The sequence below is a fragment of the Bison bison genome, unplaced genomic scaffold (assembly GCF_000754665.1).
Source record: "Bison bison bison isolate TAMUID 2011002044 unplaced genomic scaffold, Bison_UMD1.0 scf7180017864383, whole genome shotgun sequence".
In the NCBI taxonomy this organism is placed as follows: domain Eukaryota; kingdom Metazoa; phylum Chordata; class Mammalia; order Artiodactyla; family Bovidae; genus Bison; species Bison bison.
Window position 1 is genome coordinate 1,159,676 of NW_011494955.1, and position 18,292 is coordinate 1,177,967.

At 45.7% G+C, this 18,292-nt stretch overlaps 1 protein-coding gene across 1 annotated transcript; it reads left to right on the forward strand.

Moving 5' to 3' along the window:
• Positions 1–6,120: 6,120 nt before the first annotated feature.
• LOC105001656 (zinc finger protein 80-like) lies at positions 6,121–16,470 on the forward strand. Its single transcript, XM_010858042.1, has 4 exons — positions 6,121–6,441; positions 9,870–9,996; positions 14,929–15,435; positions 15,494–16,470. Exons 1-4 carry the CDS (start codon positions 6,121–6,123, stop codon positions 16,012–16,014), a joined length of 1,476 nt encoding a protein of 491 aa, XP_010856344.1. The 3' UTR covers positions 16,015–16,470.
• The last annotated feature ends 1,822 nt before the right edge of the window (positions 16,471–18,292 follow it).

Genomic DNA, 18,292 nt, shown 5'->3' on the forward strand with positions numbered 1-18,292 from the left:
ATTTCCAGAGAAAGAGTTTTGTTTTGTTTTGTTTGTTTATTTGTTTATTTATTTTTGGCCATGCTGCTGGGCATGAGGGATCTTAGTTCCCCAACCAAGGATCAAACCTGTGCCTCCAGCAGTGGGAGCACAGAGTGCTAACCACTGTACCACCTGAGAATTCCCAAGACGCTTTAATTTTAGTGTAGTTTAATTTGTCCATTTATTCTTTTACTGATTATTCTTTTTGTATTGTAAATAAGAAATGTTTCCCAAATTTAAAGACAGAATTTTTCCTGTATTTCCTTCTGTAACTTTTAAATTTAGATATCTTAATATTAATGAGCCATACTCAGTTGATTTGGAAAGTTATTTTTTTTAATATGGATACCCAATTGCTGCAGTGATATTGATTTAAATAGTACAGCTTATTTCTTGAATTGCTTTAGTATCTTCGTGGAAGGTCAATCATGTGTGTATATGTCTATTTCTGCACTTTCTCTTCAGTTGCATTTATCCACTTTATTTATAATTTATTTTTAACAATCATATGTCTTGATCTCAAGGTTGTATACTCCTTGGACTTTCTTTATCCAAGTTATTATGGCCATTCTTGGTCCTTTGCCTTTCTGTATGAACTTTGTTTGGCCGCTCAGCATATGGAATCTTAGTTCTCTGAGGAGGAATTGAACCTGTACCCTTGGCAGTGGAAGTGCAGAGTTCTAACCACTGCATCACCAGGGAATTCCCCCATATAAAGTTTAGAATCCACTTTTCAATTTGTGCATAACAAAAATTCCCACTAGAATTTTGATTGGAATTGCATTTAATCTTCAGTATGGTGAAAGTGAAAGAGGAAAGTGAAGAAGTTGGCTTAAAGCTCAACATTCAGAAAACGAAGATCATAGCATCTAGTCCCATCACTTCATGGGAAATAGATGGGGAAACAGTGGAAACAGTGTCAGATTTTATTTTTGGGGTTTCCAAAATCACTGTAGATGTGAAGTTAAAAGACACTTGCTCCTTGGAAGGAAAGTTATGACCAACCTAGATAGCATATTCAAAAGCAGAGACATTACTTTGCCAACAAAGGTCCGTCTAGTCAAGGCTATGGTTTTTCCTGTGGTCATGTATGGATGTGAGAGTTGGACTGTGAAGAAAGCTGAGCACCGAAGAATTGATGCTTTTGAACTGTGGTGTTGGAGAAGACTCTTGAGAGTCCCTTGGATTGCAAGGAGATCCAACCAGTCCATCCTAAAGGAGATCAGTCCTGGGTGTTCTTTGGAAGGAATGATGCTGAAGCTGGAACTCCAATACTTTGGCCACCTGATGCAAAGAGCTGACTCATTGGAAAAGACTTTGATGCTGGGAGGGATTGGGAGCAGGAGGAAAAGGGGACGACAGAGGATGAGATGGCTGGATGGCATCAGTAACTCGATGGACGTGAGTCTGGATGAACTCTGGGAGTTGGTGATGGACACGGAGGCCTGGCATGCTGCAATTCATGGGGTCGCAAAGAGTCGGACACGACAAGCGACTGAACTGAACTGATGGTGGTGCAGTGGTAAAGAATCTGCCTGCCAATGCAGGGGACCTAAGAGACTTGGGTTCCATCCCTGGGTTGCGAATATCCCCTGGAGAAGGAAATTGCAACTCTCTCCACTATTCTTGCCTGGGAAATCCCATGGACAGAAGAGCATTTTGTGCTACAGTCCATGGGGTCACAAAGAGTCAAACAACTGAGCACACACACACATAGAAGAAAGACTGTGCCCCAATCTATAAACATAATATACCTTTTTATTCAGGTCTTTAATTTTGTTAGCTGTGTTTTTTAGTTTTCCCTTTGTAGATCTTAAACGTTTCCAGGTATTTTCTACATGTGATGATATTGAATGGAAAAATCTTCAATTTGTGGATTGTTCATATCTATTACACTTAGATATCAAAGTAAGGATAGAAGTGATCCTTCTTGTTTGTGTGTGTGTGTGTGTGTGTGTGTGTGTGTGTGTTTTCCCCCCTTGGTTTTTCTCTTTTTTTTTGGACGGCTTGTGAAATCTCAGTTCCCAACCAGGGATTGAACCCAGGCCACAGCAGTGAAAGTGCTAACCACTAGGCCACCAGGGACCTCCCTAGTAGTGATCTTTCTTAATCTTACAAATAAATAGCATCTACATAAAGCTATTAGAAAGACTACCTTTGAACCATTGTTAAAATATCCCCATTAGAATAAAAGGAGGACAGTGGGTTCCAGTGTCATCCTGGAGTTCCAGTTTCATTCAGTACAGCAAAATGACTGCAGCAATTGGAAAGGATGAAATAAATCACCTAAAATACGCCCTCGGTTTCCATCTTCACTAGAAGTCCAAATATGGACACTCGGTTTAGTGCCTCAACCCATCATAAACTCCTAATTTTTTCATCATCCATTTTTTGCCCTTCTTAACTTCCTTAGGACCCATCACCATCCATTATACTATGCAACTTAATGTCGTAGATGAGCTGCTTATTATATTTTCTAACAAATACAGAGTAAGTTCCAGTAGGAAAATATGTGTTTACATCCATATTCCTAGGTACATGTCTGAAACACCAACACATATCAATGTCTTGAAGTAGATAAGATGAAAACACACAGTCATGTTCATTTGCACAACTGTGGATATTCTTGCTAACTCTCACCCTGCTTTTCCCTGTATGTTTCTAGAAACTTGTCCATTTCTTCTAGGTTGTTGAATTTATTGGCTTATGACTGTTCATAGTATTTTCTTAGGATTTTTTGTTTGTTTTTCTATAGTATCAGTTGTTACTTCTCTTTGATTTCTTATTTTGTTTATCTGGGTTGTCTCTTTTCTTTTTGGTGAGCCTGACTAGAGGTTTTTGATTTTGTTTATCCTTTCAAAAAATTATCTCCTGGTCTTATGAACCTTGTCTTTGAAAAAACAAAAAACAAAACACACCTGTTTTATTTATTTCTTTCACATTTATAATTTTCTTCCTTCTGCCGACTTTGGGTTTTGCTCCCCCCCCCCCCCCCACCCACCCTAATTTTAGGTGGTTGGTTCGGTTGATCTTTTGAGATTTTGTTTGTTTCTGGAGGAAGGCCTATATCACTATGAACTTCCCTCTTAGAACTGCTTTTGCTGCATCCAGTAGATTTTTATAAGGCTGTGTTTTCATTTTCATATTTCTTGAGGTATTTTCTGATTCCCTGCCTGATTTCATCATTGACCCATAGGTTTTTTAGTAGCATTTTGCTTAGTCTCCATGTAATTGTTTTTTTTTTTTCCTCATTTTTATTTCTGTGATTGATTTTCTGAGTTTATACTATCATGCTCAGAAAAGATGCTTTAAATTTCTGTCCTCTCAAATTTATCGAGGCTTGTTTTGTGAGATTGTGTGTAGTCTATACTAGAGAATGTTCCATGCACACTTGAAAAGAATATATATTCTGGTTCTTTTAAAAAAAAAAACCCAGGAAAGGAAAGTCCAGGATTGGACTGCTTCACAGAGGAGTTTTACTAAACATATAAAGAAGAGCTAATACGACTTCTCAAACTGTTCCAAAAAACTAAAGAGGATGAAACACACTTAAATTTATTCTACAATGTCATTCACTATTGCCCTGATACCAAAACCAAAGACACTATAAAAAAGAAAAAGAAAATTAAAAGTAGGGACAGGGGACAAATTTTGATCCTGAGTGTTGCTTGAGGTTGATATCTTAATGCATGGTTTGACTGCATGACTTGTGGTTGTGTCCTGTCTTTGAAAAACAACTCAGTATTTTGTTAGAAACAGGGTAGGACCAGATTTAGTCTGAATCTGTAGCTATACATTGCAGGCAGTTTTCCTGGCCTTTGCTTATATTCTTATGGAAGAGAAACCTAATATCACTGACATGATTCACATGATTGATATCTTAGGTTTGACCAAATATATTCTGCCTAAGGTTGGGTTTTGCAGAAGCAGAACCTGACCAGAGTTCAACGACATACGATTTATCTAGGGGAAATTAATATGAGAAGTTTAATGACTGAGTACAAGGAAAGGGAAAGAGCTGGCAAGGGTGCAGCCTGATATGAAATCTCTTATCTGAAATCTACGTTTCGGAGATCAGGAATGTGAATGGTAGGTACCACATGTTCATTCCACCTTAAGGAAAAGGAGCATCTTTTTGTAGCTCCAGACAATCCTTTAATATTTCCCAGATATCCCGCTGTTTATTTTTTCTAAAACATTAAACTTACCTGTAGCTGCACGAATCCAGGTATGTGACATTTTACTTGGTATTATTTCTGTACATTAATTTCTTCTCTTGGGGAGTCTGGATTGCATAGCTCTGGTTATTCTTTAAAAATCAGCCCATCAAAGAGTAAAACATCTCACTTGTTTTGCCAAAAAAGAGTCAGGGCTTCCCTGGAGGCTCTGAAGTGGTAAAAATCCACCTGCCAAAAAAAAAGAATCTGCCTGCCAGTGAAGGAGACATGGGTTTGACCCCTAACCTGGGACTACTCCACAAGCCATGGAGCAACTAAGCCCGCACACCACAACTGCTGGGCCTATGCTCCGCAACAAGAGAAGCCACTGCAGTGAGAAGCCTGCACACCTCAGCTAGAGAGCAGCCCTACTCACCAAGACTGGAGGAAAGCCCACACAGCAGTGAAGACCCAGCATAGCCAAAAATAAGTCAATAAATGAAGTCATTTTAAAAAAGCAGAGTATCAGAGTCCTATATTCAAATGCCTACAGTCTGCCTCACTTGGGTGTTTGATAGATTCTAAGATAAAATATGTTCAAAAGCGAATTTTAAATATTTCCTTCTAACCTCCTCTTTTAAATATTTCCTTCTAACCTCCTCCATCTACACCACACCACCCTTCCCATCTCAATGACTGATAAATCTATCCTTCCAGCTTAGATAGAAACCTTGAGTCATCTTTTTTTATTGTAGTGTGAGGCTGACTAGGAGATGGAGAAGCCATGGTTTGATCTGATGACATGAAGCTGTGTAAGCACAACCACGTGCAAATCTTCAGTAATAAAGACACTATATAATGAAAACGTGGCATCTTAGAGTGAATTTTCATTGAATAAAGACGAATGTACAGAATGAAGTGATTGTGCATAATCTTGCTACCAGACTGAAACTGGGAGATAATTTCAAATCATTTGGCAGATAGTATTGCCATTACACTAGACTGAAATTCAAAACAAACAAAAAAAAAACCCATTATGTTTATCTGAGTTCAGGAGGCCACTCTGTACACATTTCTACCACTGCAGGAAATGTCTTGCAGAAAATGAAATTTGGTAAATCTCCTTTTCAAATAGATCCCAGGTGTCACACCACTAAAAGAAATAAACATGCCTTGTAATGTGCAGTGAGAAATACTATATTGATATAACAGGTGGGCTGGATAGGAATACAATCAGTGAGTATAGAGGCAGGGAAAATGTGTTTTCTGAGGGAAAGAGAGACAGCATCTTGGCCACATGATTCAAGGCTGCCTAATATCTCCGTCTTCCTGTCTTTGAAGTATTTTCACTGTGTTCCATCACAGGTGTTGGAGTTCACAGAATGACCCTCAGGCTTCTGTCTCCCTGTGATTGAAGAGCAGCAAGATAATGTTTATCAGGTCCAATCTTTGAGTGGATGCACCTTTTTGTTTTTTTTTTTCCCCTGCTGCACCACACGTGGGATCTTAGTTCCTTGATCAGGGATACAGCCGAGCCCTTTGCATTGGGAGCACGGTGGCTCAGTATTTTGGACCACCAGGGAAATCCCTGAATTTGCTTTCACTCTGCTTATCATGGTCCAGCGTATCCCTCTGAGATTTTAGCCTCCTGGCACATGAAATAACAGGTTTAAGAATATTCCTTAGCTGCGGAAGATACTACACGGAAACGGGGTGGTGGCCATTTAAGAAGACGCCAAGAGCCGCTTCTTCCCCCGCCACCCCTCTCCTCCCCGCCCGCCGCCGCCCGGAGCCCGAGGATGTCCTTTTCCAGAGCCCTTTCCGCGGGTACTTAGAATCCTCGACAGAAATTCCCAGAATCGCGCCCTTCGCGGTACCAGGCTGGGTTGCGTGGCCGTATTACCCAGGCGGCTCTGCGGCAAGAGGCGGTTGCTCTGGACCAATGATTGTGCACGACCGGGACCCCGCGCTGCACGAGACTTCCGGCGGCGCCCGCGTCGGGGCCTTGGTGCCTCCGCCTGAGTTGTGCTTGGCTTCGCAGGCGCGTCGGAGCCTGTCCGCATACGCGAGGCCGGAGCAGAGCGAGCGGGGAAGAGCCTTCCTCCCCGCGCTGCCCAGTAGAGTCGAGGGTGGGCGTGGTGGGGGGTTGCGGCGGAGCACAGTTAAGCCCTCGGAGCCCTCCGTGATTCCCCACCTTGCGTGGCCGGGGGACCCTGCGCAGGGCACCATGGCGGCCCTGGCGGCAGAGACCTACCTGGCACCGGTGAGTGGATGGCCCCTTCGGCCCTTTGAACGCCCCGCCACGTCGTCCCAGCGCCTCCATAGAGAGGAAGCTGTTGTCCAGGGTCTCTTCGCTTCCCCTAACTCTGGGGCTTGTGGAGGCTGGTCAGTCAGTCCCAGCCGAGTGTCCTAAATCCAGGCCGGGGTTGATATGGATGGGTTCCCAGTGCAGTTGATCTGTGCAGGGGTGTCCCAAGCCCATGACCCACTAGATGAAAATGCTGGAGGTGAGGCTGAGCGGCGTTAAGTTGTGACTCGCATAGCCTGTTGGAAACCGTGGAGAAAGGTCTGGAATGGCGGACTGAAGGAAGGGTCCACTTCTTAGGTTGGCGGGCACCATGGAGGATTTGGAGGCAAGGAGGGAAGGAAGCTGATCCAGATTTAATAAGTTTCCTCTACATGTCGAGTGGAGTCGCCAGCGAAGGACAGGGCTCCCTGTAACCCCCACACGTACGTGGAACCCTCTGTGCCATCCTCCATGTGTGTTGCAGGTGTGCAGAACGAACTTTAGAGCCCGCATCCTGGGTTCAGCGCCAGGGTCTGTCCCTGCCCACTAATGGGGAAGGTTGCTAGGTCCTGACTCCACAGTTTCCTGTGCTGTGAAATGGGGTTAATCCCAGCATATTCTTTCTGCGTTCTGGTGAGAGATGAGTAGGGCAGGGTGTGAAAACCACTGAATGCAGCACAGTGCACCCAGAGACGCTCAGGAAATGCTAGTTATGGCTCTTCCGTTACTCTGATTTCTAGGGTCGAAGGAGGTCTTTTTCCCTAGGCTTGTCCTAACGGCAGTGTTAGAGAAATGGGCTGTCTCAGACCGTCTCTGTCTCTGGACCACCTGAATGGAGCGCTTTGAGGAAGGCACTCAAGCAACAGGATGGAGACTTCAGTGTGTGTTGTGTCTGTGCCCCTCCCAGGGCTGTGACCTTGAGCAGGTCTCATCGCTGCCCTTGTCTCCCATCCCTTGGGGTTAATGAGGATATTAACATTTCCTTCTCCTGGCTTATGGTGATCAGAGAGGGTATTGCCCAGGATCCAGCCAGGTAGCATCGCTCCAGACAATTCAGGAGCAGAGCCCCTTGTCCTAGAATGATCTTAGGGACACCCCACCCCACCCCCGCCGGGGAATCAGGTCTTGGGGTTCCCCTGGTCTCAGGCTGTGTCCAGGTGAGGCCTGCAGGAAGAAGGAGAGCCTGGGGACAGATGCACAGCATGTGCAGCATTTTTAGAGTCAGGATGCTCAGTCATGGCAGACCTCTTTCGCTCCTGTTCCCCATGGACTGCAGGCCGCCAGGCACCTCTGTCCATGGCATTCTCCAGGCAAAAATCCTGGGATGGGGTGCCATTTCCCACCCCAGGGGATCTTCTCGACCCAGGGTTTGAGCTCGCGTCTTGCGTCTCCTGAGTTGGCAGGCAGGTTCTTTACCACTAGCGCCACCTCACTGCTCCTCTGCTAGGAGGATCCTGGGGTGGGCTGGGAGCCAGGAAGGTCACTGGATTCATCTTGGCAATTGCCATCTGCTTATGCAAAACTAGCTTGCCATTTTCAGCAGCAAATTCATCCTTCTGTTAAAGACATTTCCTTTTATGTGAAAAGTGAGGTGATTAACGATAGGGTGGTGGTGCCTTGTGGGAGCCTTTGAATGTCAACACGCAGCAGGTCCCAGGATTCTCTCCAGCGTGTGACACTGTTTGCTCTTATCACGGCCCCAGTCACCGCCAGTAATTGTCTTGTGTATTTGCTATTTGTTTGTGTGGCCCTTCCTCAGAGAGGGCTTCTCACATTTGCTCCCAACCTATGCGCTTCCCTGATCCCTGATAGCTCAGTTGGTAAAGAATCTGCCTGCGATGCAGGAGACCCCGGCTGGATTCCTGGGTTAGGAAGATCCCCTAGAGAAGGGACAGGCTACCCACTCCAGTATTCTTGGGCTTCCATTGTGACTCAGCTGGTAGAGAATCTGCCCACAATGCGGGAGACCTGGGTTCGATCTCTGGGTTGGGAAGATCCCCTGGAGAAGGGAAAGGCTACCCACTCCAGTATTCTGGCCTGGAGAATTCCATGGACTGTGTAGTCCAAGGGGTTGCAAAGAGTCGGACACGACTGAGCGACTTTCACTTTCACTTTCTCTAATCTTCCCACTGTTTTCTTTTTTTTTTAATAATTTTATTTATTTATTTTTGGCTGTTCTGGGTCTTTGTTGCTGCACAGGCTTTTTCTGCTTGTGGTGAGCCGGAGCTACTCTTTTTTGTGGTGTGCAGGCTTCTTATTGCAAAGGCTTCTGTTGTTGCAGAGCCCAGGCTCCAGGCGCTGGGACTTCTGTAGTTGAAGCACATGAGCCCAGTAGTTGCAGCTCCTGGGCTCTAGAGCACAGACTGAGTGTGACGCCTGGGCCTAGTTGTTCTGAGGCATGTGGGATCCTCTTGGACCAGGGGTCAAACGGGTGTCTCCCGCATTGGTAGGTGGATTTTTTACCACTGAACCATGAGGGAAGCCGCCCCTCTGCCCCCCACTCCGTTTTCTCATCATCAGAATCCTTAGAGCCAGCTGATGTTGTCTTGCTCAGTTATTCAGTTGCTTATTGAGAATCTGTGAATCCCTGTTTGCTGCTTTATCCCTGGGCCTGGAACAGGGCTGGCCCTATATGTAATGAGCTCACTAGCTGCTTGTGAGCTGGTGGGCACTCATGACCCTTGGAATCAGTTCAGACCCCAGCATGGCCCCCTGCAGTTGTCCCTCTGACACCCTCTGTGTGGAGTGTGTGTCCCCTTCCCCTCCCATCCTTGCCCAGCTCACTGCCCTCCAGCTGCACCATCCTCCACTTGCCAGACTCTTACCGACTTCCCAGCCTTTGCCCTTGCAGTCCTCCCTGCTCAGGATGGTCTCCAGTTCATCCCTGTGCATTGCTCAGATCTTTGCTCAAATACCACCTCTTCTTTGAAGCAGTCCTGATCTTTCTAGTTCCAGCTAAAGTACTACCTGCACCCATTTGCTTGGGATCTAGCTTTTTTGTGCAGAGCTGGGTGCTGGTTGAGATTTTCCAGGGCCTTAGAGGGGCAAAGAAGAGAAATAATCATTAAAAACAATGGTCATAGCGGGCTTTCATGGGGCCCTTGGTTTGCTCTGAGGGACTTTTGTTACCTTTCATCTTCTTCGATCCCCACCTCTTCAAAGTTAGGTTCTGTTATTTTCCTGAATGCTTTATAGACGAGAAACTTGAGGCTCAGAAGTGTTACCTGCACCAGGTTACGCAGCTCTCAAGTTAGTTGAAACTCACACCTTGTCCGTCCGCCACCAGAAGCTGTGCTCCCGAGTACAGCAGGCTGGAAAGGCCTGAGGTGAACACCTGAAGTAAGCAGGCTCTGATCCCACCCAACACCCCAAAGCGCATGATGCTACTCTGTTTGACTTGCCAGGCACCAGTGATCCTCAAGGATGTGGTTGTGACCTTCACCCGGCAGGAGTGGAAATTACTGGACCTGACTCAGAGGACCCTGTACCAGGAGGTGGTGCTGGAGACCTCCAGGCTCCTGGTCTCACTGGGTAAGTTTCTCTTCACCTCCGTGGTGGCAGGGGTGGGAGTTCTGCAGCCTCCTTCTGGGTTCCATCCTCTCGAGGCCTGGGTGGTGGAGCCACCCGCACCCCCCACCCCAACCAATCTTCCTCGCCATGTTCTGGGCTTGCTTCCTCCCACTTGCTCTCCCTTTGTCTCCAACATGGATGGTTGAGCAAGAAGCCTGGTCCTCCTGGCGGGAGGAAGTGGGGCTCCTGGGAGCAGGGTGTGCTGAGGACGTGTCCCCAGGACCTGGGAGAATCCACAGGCAGATTCGCACCCTGGCTCTGGGTCTCACCCTGACTTCTCTCTGTGAGTCTGCTCGGGTCACTGTCTTTTCACAACAGCTTTGGGTAGGAGTGGGCACCTCAGTGCTTCTCTCTGAGACCCTCAGATTTCTTATCTCTACTCTTTTCAGCGTGTCTATGTCATGCCCTTTCTGTGAAGGTGTTTTTATGACAGAAAGTGACCTCTTGCCCCAGCACTCAGCAGGGGCTCCGCCTGAGGCCCCTGTAAAAGATTCCCATGATAGGGATCTGAGACCTGATTTGAACTGGCCTGTGGTGAGAATCCGGCGTCACCTGGTGAGACACATGGACTTAGATTAATCAGAGAACGTCTATGGGAAGAGTGGGTGTCTTTTCCAGGGGTCCCGTGGCTGCACGTGCGCAGGTTTTGGATTCTATAGGATGGAGGCTGTTGTGTAGACATTGCCCGAGGCTGGTGTTTGTGCCTTGGTTTCAGGACCCGGGGCGGCACTTTTTGTCATGCGTGGGAGTGCCGTTATTCTGAGACCTTCCACCCTAAAAACCACACTCGAGAGAGAGAGTCTTCACAGTCTTTACAAAACACCTTTGTTCTGTATCTCCACAAACAGGGTATCCCGTTTCCAAAACAGAACTAACCTGCCTGTTGCATCCTGGACGAGAGCTACGGATGGTGAAGGGAGCACTTTCCCCAAGCACTTCCTCAGGTGGATTGCCAAGATCCAGGCAGCGGTGCTCACTGCAGACTGGGAGGGACTGTTGCCTCTGAAATTCTGGGGAAGCTTCTTATTGAGACCTCTCTGGGGATGCAAGTTACACCCAGAAGTTGAAAAGGCCAGAACCAGCTTTGAACAATCATTAGATCCCTTGTGCAGCCCTGCCCAGGTCCTGTTCATTATATGCAAACAATCTAGTTCTTATCCCTTATATACCCCACATCATTCCTGACTCCATCCCCTTCCTGAATGTCACCCCGGTCCACCTCTCTCATCATCTCTTGTCTGCATGATACTGCACACCCCATGATCGCTGCACTTCTGCTCTGTCTCCTACACCAACTCTCCCAGCCACTCACCTCACCTCAAACCCTCACCACTCTCCACCTGCTGACCTCAGCCTATGAGAAAATTCATGTTGGAAATAAAGACTGCTTGCTTCTCTTTCCCTTCACTCAATCCTTTCAGACTCATCTGCATCTGATTGCCACTTGAAGCCTTTCTTCTCACCTCCCTCTGTCCTTCCCATGACAAATTCCTGAATTAGAAACATCTCCCACCTTCTTGGGCATTCTTATCATCTCTTATCCTCCGCCCCCCGCCCCCACTCCCTGAGCTCTAGAATGGCCTCTGATCAGTGTGACTGTCTATACAACCAGCTTCTCAGAGGCTGTTTGTAGAAGAAAGGTCTACACTACACTTCCATTCACCCCCCTTATTCTTTTTGTTTTTTTAAACTGAAGTTTAATTTACACATATCAGTGTTCATAACTCTTAAGGCCTTAGCTTGATGAATTTTGACACATGAATAAATCCAAATAACTACCATCAGGTCAAGATCCTGACCTTAGGAGGCTCCTGCAGGCCTTCTTGGTCCATACAACCTCTTACAAACATAACCACCAGTACAACAAGGAATTTTTACTATTCATGAGTGGGTAAAACAGAACTTCATAGTGTGTTTTCCACTCATCTCCTTATTGATCATCAGGATGTTCAGTTCAGTTGCTTAATCTCTTTGGAACCCCATGGACTGCAGCACGCCAGGCCTCCCTGTCCATCACCAATGCCCAGAGTTTACTCAAACTCATGTCCATCGAGTTGATGATGCCATCCAAGCATCTCATCGTCTGTCATCCCCTTCTCCTCCCACCTTCGATCTTTCCCAGCATCAGGGTCTTTTCAGATGAGTCAATTCTTCACATCAGATGGCCAAAGTATTAGAGTTTCAGCTTCAGCATCAGTCCTTCCAATGAATATTCAGGACTCATTTCCTTTAGGATGAACTGGTTGGATCTCCTTGCAGTCCAAGGGACTCTCAAGAGTTTTCTCCAACACCACAATTCAAAGGCATAAGTTCTTCGGTGCTAAGCTTTCTTTATAGTCCAACTCTCACATGCATACATGACCACAGGAAAAACCATAGCCTTGACTAGACGGACCTTTGTTGGCAAAGTAACATCTCTGCTTTTTAATATGCTATCTAGGTTGGTCATAACTTTTCTTCCAAGGAGCAAGCATCTTTTAATTTCATGGCTGCAGTCACTGTCTGCAGTGGTTTTGGAGCCCAAAAAATAAAGTCTGACACTGTTTCCACTGTTTCCCCATCTATCTGCCATGAAGTGATGGGATCAGATGCCATGATCTTCATTTTCTGAATGTTGAGCTTTAAGCCAACTTTTTCGCTCTCCTCTTTCACTTTTATCAAGAGGCTCTTTAATTCTTTTTCACTTTCTGCCATAAGGGTGGTGTCATCTGCATATCTGAGGTTATTGATATTTCTCCTAGCAACCTTTATTCCATCTTGTGCTTCTTCCAGCCCAGCGTTTCTCATGATGTACTCTGCACATAAGTTAAATAAGCAGGGTGACAATATACAGCCTCTACCTACTCCTTTCCCAACTTGGAACCAGTCTGTTGTTCCATGTCCAGTTCTAACTGTTGCTTCCTGACCTGCATACAGATTTCTCAAGAGGCCAGTCAGATGGCCTGGTATTCCCATCCCTTTAAGAATTTTCCAGAGTTTGTTGTAATCCACACAGTCAAAGGCTTTGGCATAGTCAATAAAGCAGAAATAGATGTTTTTTTCTGGAACTCTCTTGCTTTTTTGATGATCCAGTAGATGTTGGCAATTTGATCTCTGGTTCCTCTGCCTTTTCTAAATCCAGCTTGAACATCTGGAAGTTCACAGTTCACGTACTGTTGAAGCCTGGCTTGGAGAATTTTGAGCATTACTTTACTAACGTGAGATGAGTGCAATTGTGCAGTAGTTTGAGCATTCTTTGGCATTGCCTTTCTTTGGGATTGGAATGAAAACTGACCTTTTCCAGTCCTGTGGCCGCTGCTGAGTTTTCCAAAGTTTGCTTGCATATTGAATGCAGCACTTTCACAGCATCATCGTTCAGGTTTTGAAATAGCTCAACTGGAATTTCATCACCTCCACTAGCTTTGTTCAAAGTGATGCTTCCTAAAGCCCACTTGACTTCAAGTTTCAAGATGTCTGGCTCTAGGTGAGTGATCATACCATCGTGATTATCTGGGTCATGAAGATCTTTTTTGTATAGTTCTTCTGTGTATTCTTGCCACCTCTTCTTAACATCTTCTGTTTCTGTTAGGTCCATACCATTTCTGTCCTTTATTGTGCCCATCTTCCCTGGTGGCTCAGACGGTAAAAGCGTCTGCCTGCAATGTGGGAGACCTGGGTTCAATCCTTGGGTCGGGAAAATCCCCTGGAGAAGGAAATGGCAACCCACTCCAGTATTCTTGCCTGGAGAATCCCATGGATGGAACAGCCTGATGGATTACAGCCCATGGGGTCGCAGAGTCAGACACGACTGAGCGACTTCACTTTTTCTTTCTTTGCATGAAATGTTCCCTCAGTATCTCTAATTTTCTTGATGAGATCTCTAGTCTTTCCCTTTCTATTATTTTCATCTATTTCTTTGCACTGATCACTGAGGAAGGCTTTCTTATCTCTCCTTGCTGTTCTTTGGAACTCTGCATTCAAATGGGTATATTTTTCCTTTTCTCCTTTGCCTTTAGCTTCTCTTCTTTTCACAGCTATTTGTAAGCCCTCCTCAGACAGCCATTTTGCTTTTTTGCATTTATTTTTCTTGGGGATGATCTTGATCCCTGTCTCCTGTACAATGTCACAAACCTCCGTCCGTAGTTCATCAGGCACTCTATCTCTCAGATCTAATCTCTTGAATCTATTTGTCACTTCCACTGTATAATCGTAAGGGATTTGATTTAGGTTAAGTCAAATGCATGTGGTTGCAGTTGCTTGGAGTGTGATGCTTTCATACTGTATAATATCTCATTGTAGTAATATGTTAAAGTTTATGTTATTTCTTCTCCTGTTGATGAACATCAGTAGTTGTCATTCAGTCACTCAGTCGTGTCTGACCCTTTGCAACCCCATGGACTGCAGCACACCAGGCTCCTCTGTCCTTCAATGTCTCCCGGAGTTTGTTCAGATTCATGTCTGTTGAATCGGTGGTGCTATCTAACCATCTCATCCTCTGCCGCCCCATTCTCCCATTGCCTTCAATCTTTCCCAATAGCAGGGTCTTTTTCAATGAGTTGGCTCTTCGCATCAGGTGACCAAAGCATTTTTTTTTAACATTATAAACATAACCACTATGAGCAGTTATGTTGGGTGTATACCCAGAATTGGGTTGACTCAGACATGGGATAGGTGTATATTTAACTTGAAGAAAAAGCACCCAACAGTTTCCAGTGTGGTTGACCTTCTGGCACTCCACCAGCCACATGCGAGTTCCCACTGCTCCCCACTCTGTCAGTGCTTGGTGTTCTCTCATTACTGTCTGTGGCACTTTAGAGGAGGTTCTCAGGACCATATACCTCCAGCCAAACCACAGGAGGGTATCAGGGGTTAACATTTCCATCTTCCTCTTCCTGCTTGCTTGGTGATTTTGTTTCTTCTGTGTTGGCATTACTAATAGGCCTCATTTGTATATTGGATTCCCTTCAGATGACAAAGCGAAAACCAAGACCACAGAGACTGCTGCTTCTCAGCAAGCCTTGTTCAAGGGACACTTACTTCAGAGGTCACTGACTCAGGAAGTCTGCTGTGTTTCTCCGTTGGGGCAAGCTCAGGAACTGGAAGGAGTGTCAGAAAAGCAGGGAGGGCATTTGAAGACAGGAACAGTCCTTCGCAAGGAAACCCTCCCTGGAAACAGGATCCCTGAATGTGGTGATCTGGGGAGAGGCGATAGTTTGGGCTCAAAAGATTTACAAGATCAAGTCTCCTCAGGAGATGCTCCTCATGCGTGTGAGTCATGTGTTTCAAGGGCAGACCCACTGTTTCACGGAGGGAAGAATTCCTACAAATGCAAGGAATGTGGGAAAGGGTTTGTCAAGAATCGCTTCCTTCTTCGACATCAGCGGATTCACACTAGAGTAAAACTCTATAAATGCAGAAAATGTAGGAAGACGTTTCTCGAGAAAGCAGACCTCACTCCACACCACAGCTTTCACACTAGGCAGACACTCTGAGTGTGCTGAGTGTGGGAGAGCCTTCAGCCGCAAGTCTCACCTCACGGAGCACCAGCGGATTCACACTGGAGAAAAGCCTTTCATGTGCGCTGAGTGTGGCAAAGCCTTCAGCCGCAGGTCACACCTCACAGAGCACCGGCGGAGTCACACTGGAGAGAAGCCATATGTGTGCAGTGAGTGTGGAAAGGCCTTCGCCCACCACTCTGACTTCATTCGGCATAATAGAACCCACACTGGGGAGAAACCCTTTGAGTGCAAAGAGTGTGGGAAAGCCTTTAGTGAAAGCTCTTCTGTAACTCGCCACATGAGGTGTCACTCTAGGGAGAAGCCCTATGAGTGCAGTGAGTGTGGAAAAACCTATAGCTACAGCTCAACCCTCACCACCCATCAAAAGATTCATAGTGGAGTGAAATCCTACACATGTATGAGATGTGGCAAAGCCTTTTACAAGAAGACTGGGCTCAGTCAGCATCAGAGAACTCATATCGGGAAGAGTTCTTTAAAGTAACTATTGTGGTGAATAGTTTGGCCAGAAGAAAAGTGTTCTTTGGCATCTGAGACTATGTACCCAAGTAACCCCCTATGTCCCCTCAAGTGCTCAGTTTTGCTGTGATTGTGTGTTGCCTGTAGCTGTAGCTGTAGCTGTAGCTAACCCCATCTTTCATCCCTGTTGCTGCACACAGTGTCCTGGGTTATGGAGATGGGTGACTGGGACATGAGTCTTGTGACTCGTGTCTAGAATGGGAAACAGACATGATAACACACAGGTGAGGTATGCCAGTGTTGTTGCTGTGATAGTAACATGCCTGCAATCCCCATCCAGCATAATGAAGAACAAGGTCAAAACTGGCATGGAGGCCAGATGTGATCAGGAGGAATCATCCAGTGGCTGCGAGCTTGGACTCTGGACAGTTGGGATGCCAACGTTCCTGAGCTGTGCCTATCACCATCTGGATGACCTTAGTCATGTCACTTCCGCACAAGTCTGTCTGCATGTCTGTGAAAGTAGAAAGATGTCTGTTAAACTGTAATGCGTGGGAAGAGGAACAGAAAGTATACAGGGGTGATATGCAGAGTGTGAGGTATGGAAGAGCCTCAGCCATGTTTGAAGATGGAGAAGAGCACTTGCAAATGGAACAGCATGCGCCAAGATCCTGAGGTAGGCCAGAGCCGGGACTGTCAGAGGAAACAGGTGGTGGGCAGTGAGATGGAGGGGCAGGGCATCATGAGAAATGTGGATTGTATTGCAGCTGCTCTGGGAGCTGAGGAAGGGACTCACAGCACAGTGGGATGGTGTCATTTGTCTCTAAGCCTCCCTTTGGCTGCTGTGTGGAGCACGGACTGAGGAGGATAAAGAACTGATGTTGGAGAGAGGGAGGAGGCCACTACAGTCCAGGAGGACGTTGACATTGGACTGGCCCAGGATGGTGGCTTTGGAGATGACCTGGGACACGTGAGGAGGCAGAGTTGATGGGACATGTGCATAGTTTGGATGTTGGGGTGAGTCTCCGGGAGTGACTTTACCCCTTCAGTCCTGACAGAGCCCTCTGCATCCATAGGAAACGTGACCCATGGCTTGACAGTGTGTTCCAGTTTCTTAGTCACAAGTTTCACAGTTCGCAGTTTCACAAGTGTGGTGAGTGAGGCTGAAGGTCCTTTTCTGGGATACACAAAAGTCAGAAAGACTTGTTGTAGTTCATCCTGGTAGTTTGGGCAGTTGAGTTTCCATGACCTTATTTCTCTGACCCAGGAAGGGTCCTGACCCTGCTCAGATTACATGACTTTAGGCGGGAGGGTGCGTCAAGCAGTGATGAGATTTCCGTCACCTGGGCCACTGTTCTCAGCTGTGCTACTTAGTGGTGCCCATAACCAGACCAGCTCAGGGAACTTTGGGTTCTTGGTTTCCTCCCTTGTAAACTTGGAGTTGAATTAGCCATTGGAACCTTCATTATTTATGAAACAAGTGTGTTGGCCAACATGCCTCCCCAGGTTGTTGTGAGGTTAAAGGATAGTGTTGTAAAGAGACTGTCATTCGGCTGGGTATGTGGATGCGCTTCAAAGTTGGCTGCTGTTACTCACAAGTTCCCTCTCCATGCCATTCTCTTCCTTCCTCACCAGGAGATGTGCTGCTGGTAATTTCCTGATGGCTTTTCAGCAGGTTTTAGTTCTTAAGAAGCTTGATCATGGGCTCTAGTGACATTCAGCATAAGGTCTTGGTTCTCCATCAGCCAAATTTCTATTTCTCTGAATAGAAATTCAAAACCTGCCTTTAAAAATCTCTTGTGAAGGGAATTTTGAGCTGCCCAAAAGTGCTGACTGATAATTTAATTTACCCCATATTTATTTAATGTTATAGTTGATATGCATAATTTGAGTTTAAATATGCACTCTTATTTTTTGGATTTTTTTGCATCACTTGTTCTTTTTCTCCCCTCCTCCCCTTTAAATTTTCTATTAATTACTTATAGGTTTTCTTTATTCTAGTTGGAAAGCATATTCTCTAATTGTGTTTGTTATTGTTTAAGATTTATAAGCACTTATTAAAAACAGTAGAGCACAGAATTATAAGTACTTTTTCTTCTTCGCTACTAAGACACTTAACAGTATATCTGTATCTTAGTCTATGTGTTGAGACCTTGTATGTTAATTTCATCATTCTAACTCCACAAGGAAACATCATTCATGTTTAACACAAATTATGAGCAGTTGCATCCATCTATGCAGGCATTTACCTTCTTGGATCTTCATTGTTTCTATCATTGCATGTCTTCCATCTGAGATCAGTT

Excerpts from the sequence above, each read along its gene's own strand:
- LOC105001656 (XM_010858042.1), top strand. The coding sequence starts at position 6,121 with ATGATTGTGCACGACCGGGACCCCGCGCTGCACGAGACTTCCGGCGGC. Across the intron at positions 6,442-9,869 it reads CAGAGACCTACCTGGCACCG|GCACCAGTGATCCTCAAGGA; the intron begins GTGAGTGGATGG and ends TTGACTTGCCAG. Across the intron at positions 15,436-15,493 it reads ACTCTATAAATGCAGAAAAT|GCAGACACTCTGAGTGTGCT; the intron begins GTAGGAAGACGT and ends CTTTCACACTAG.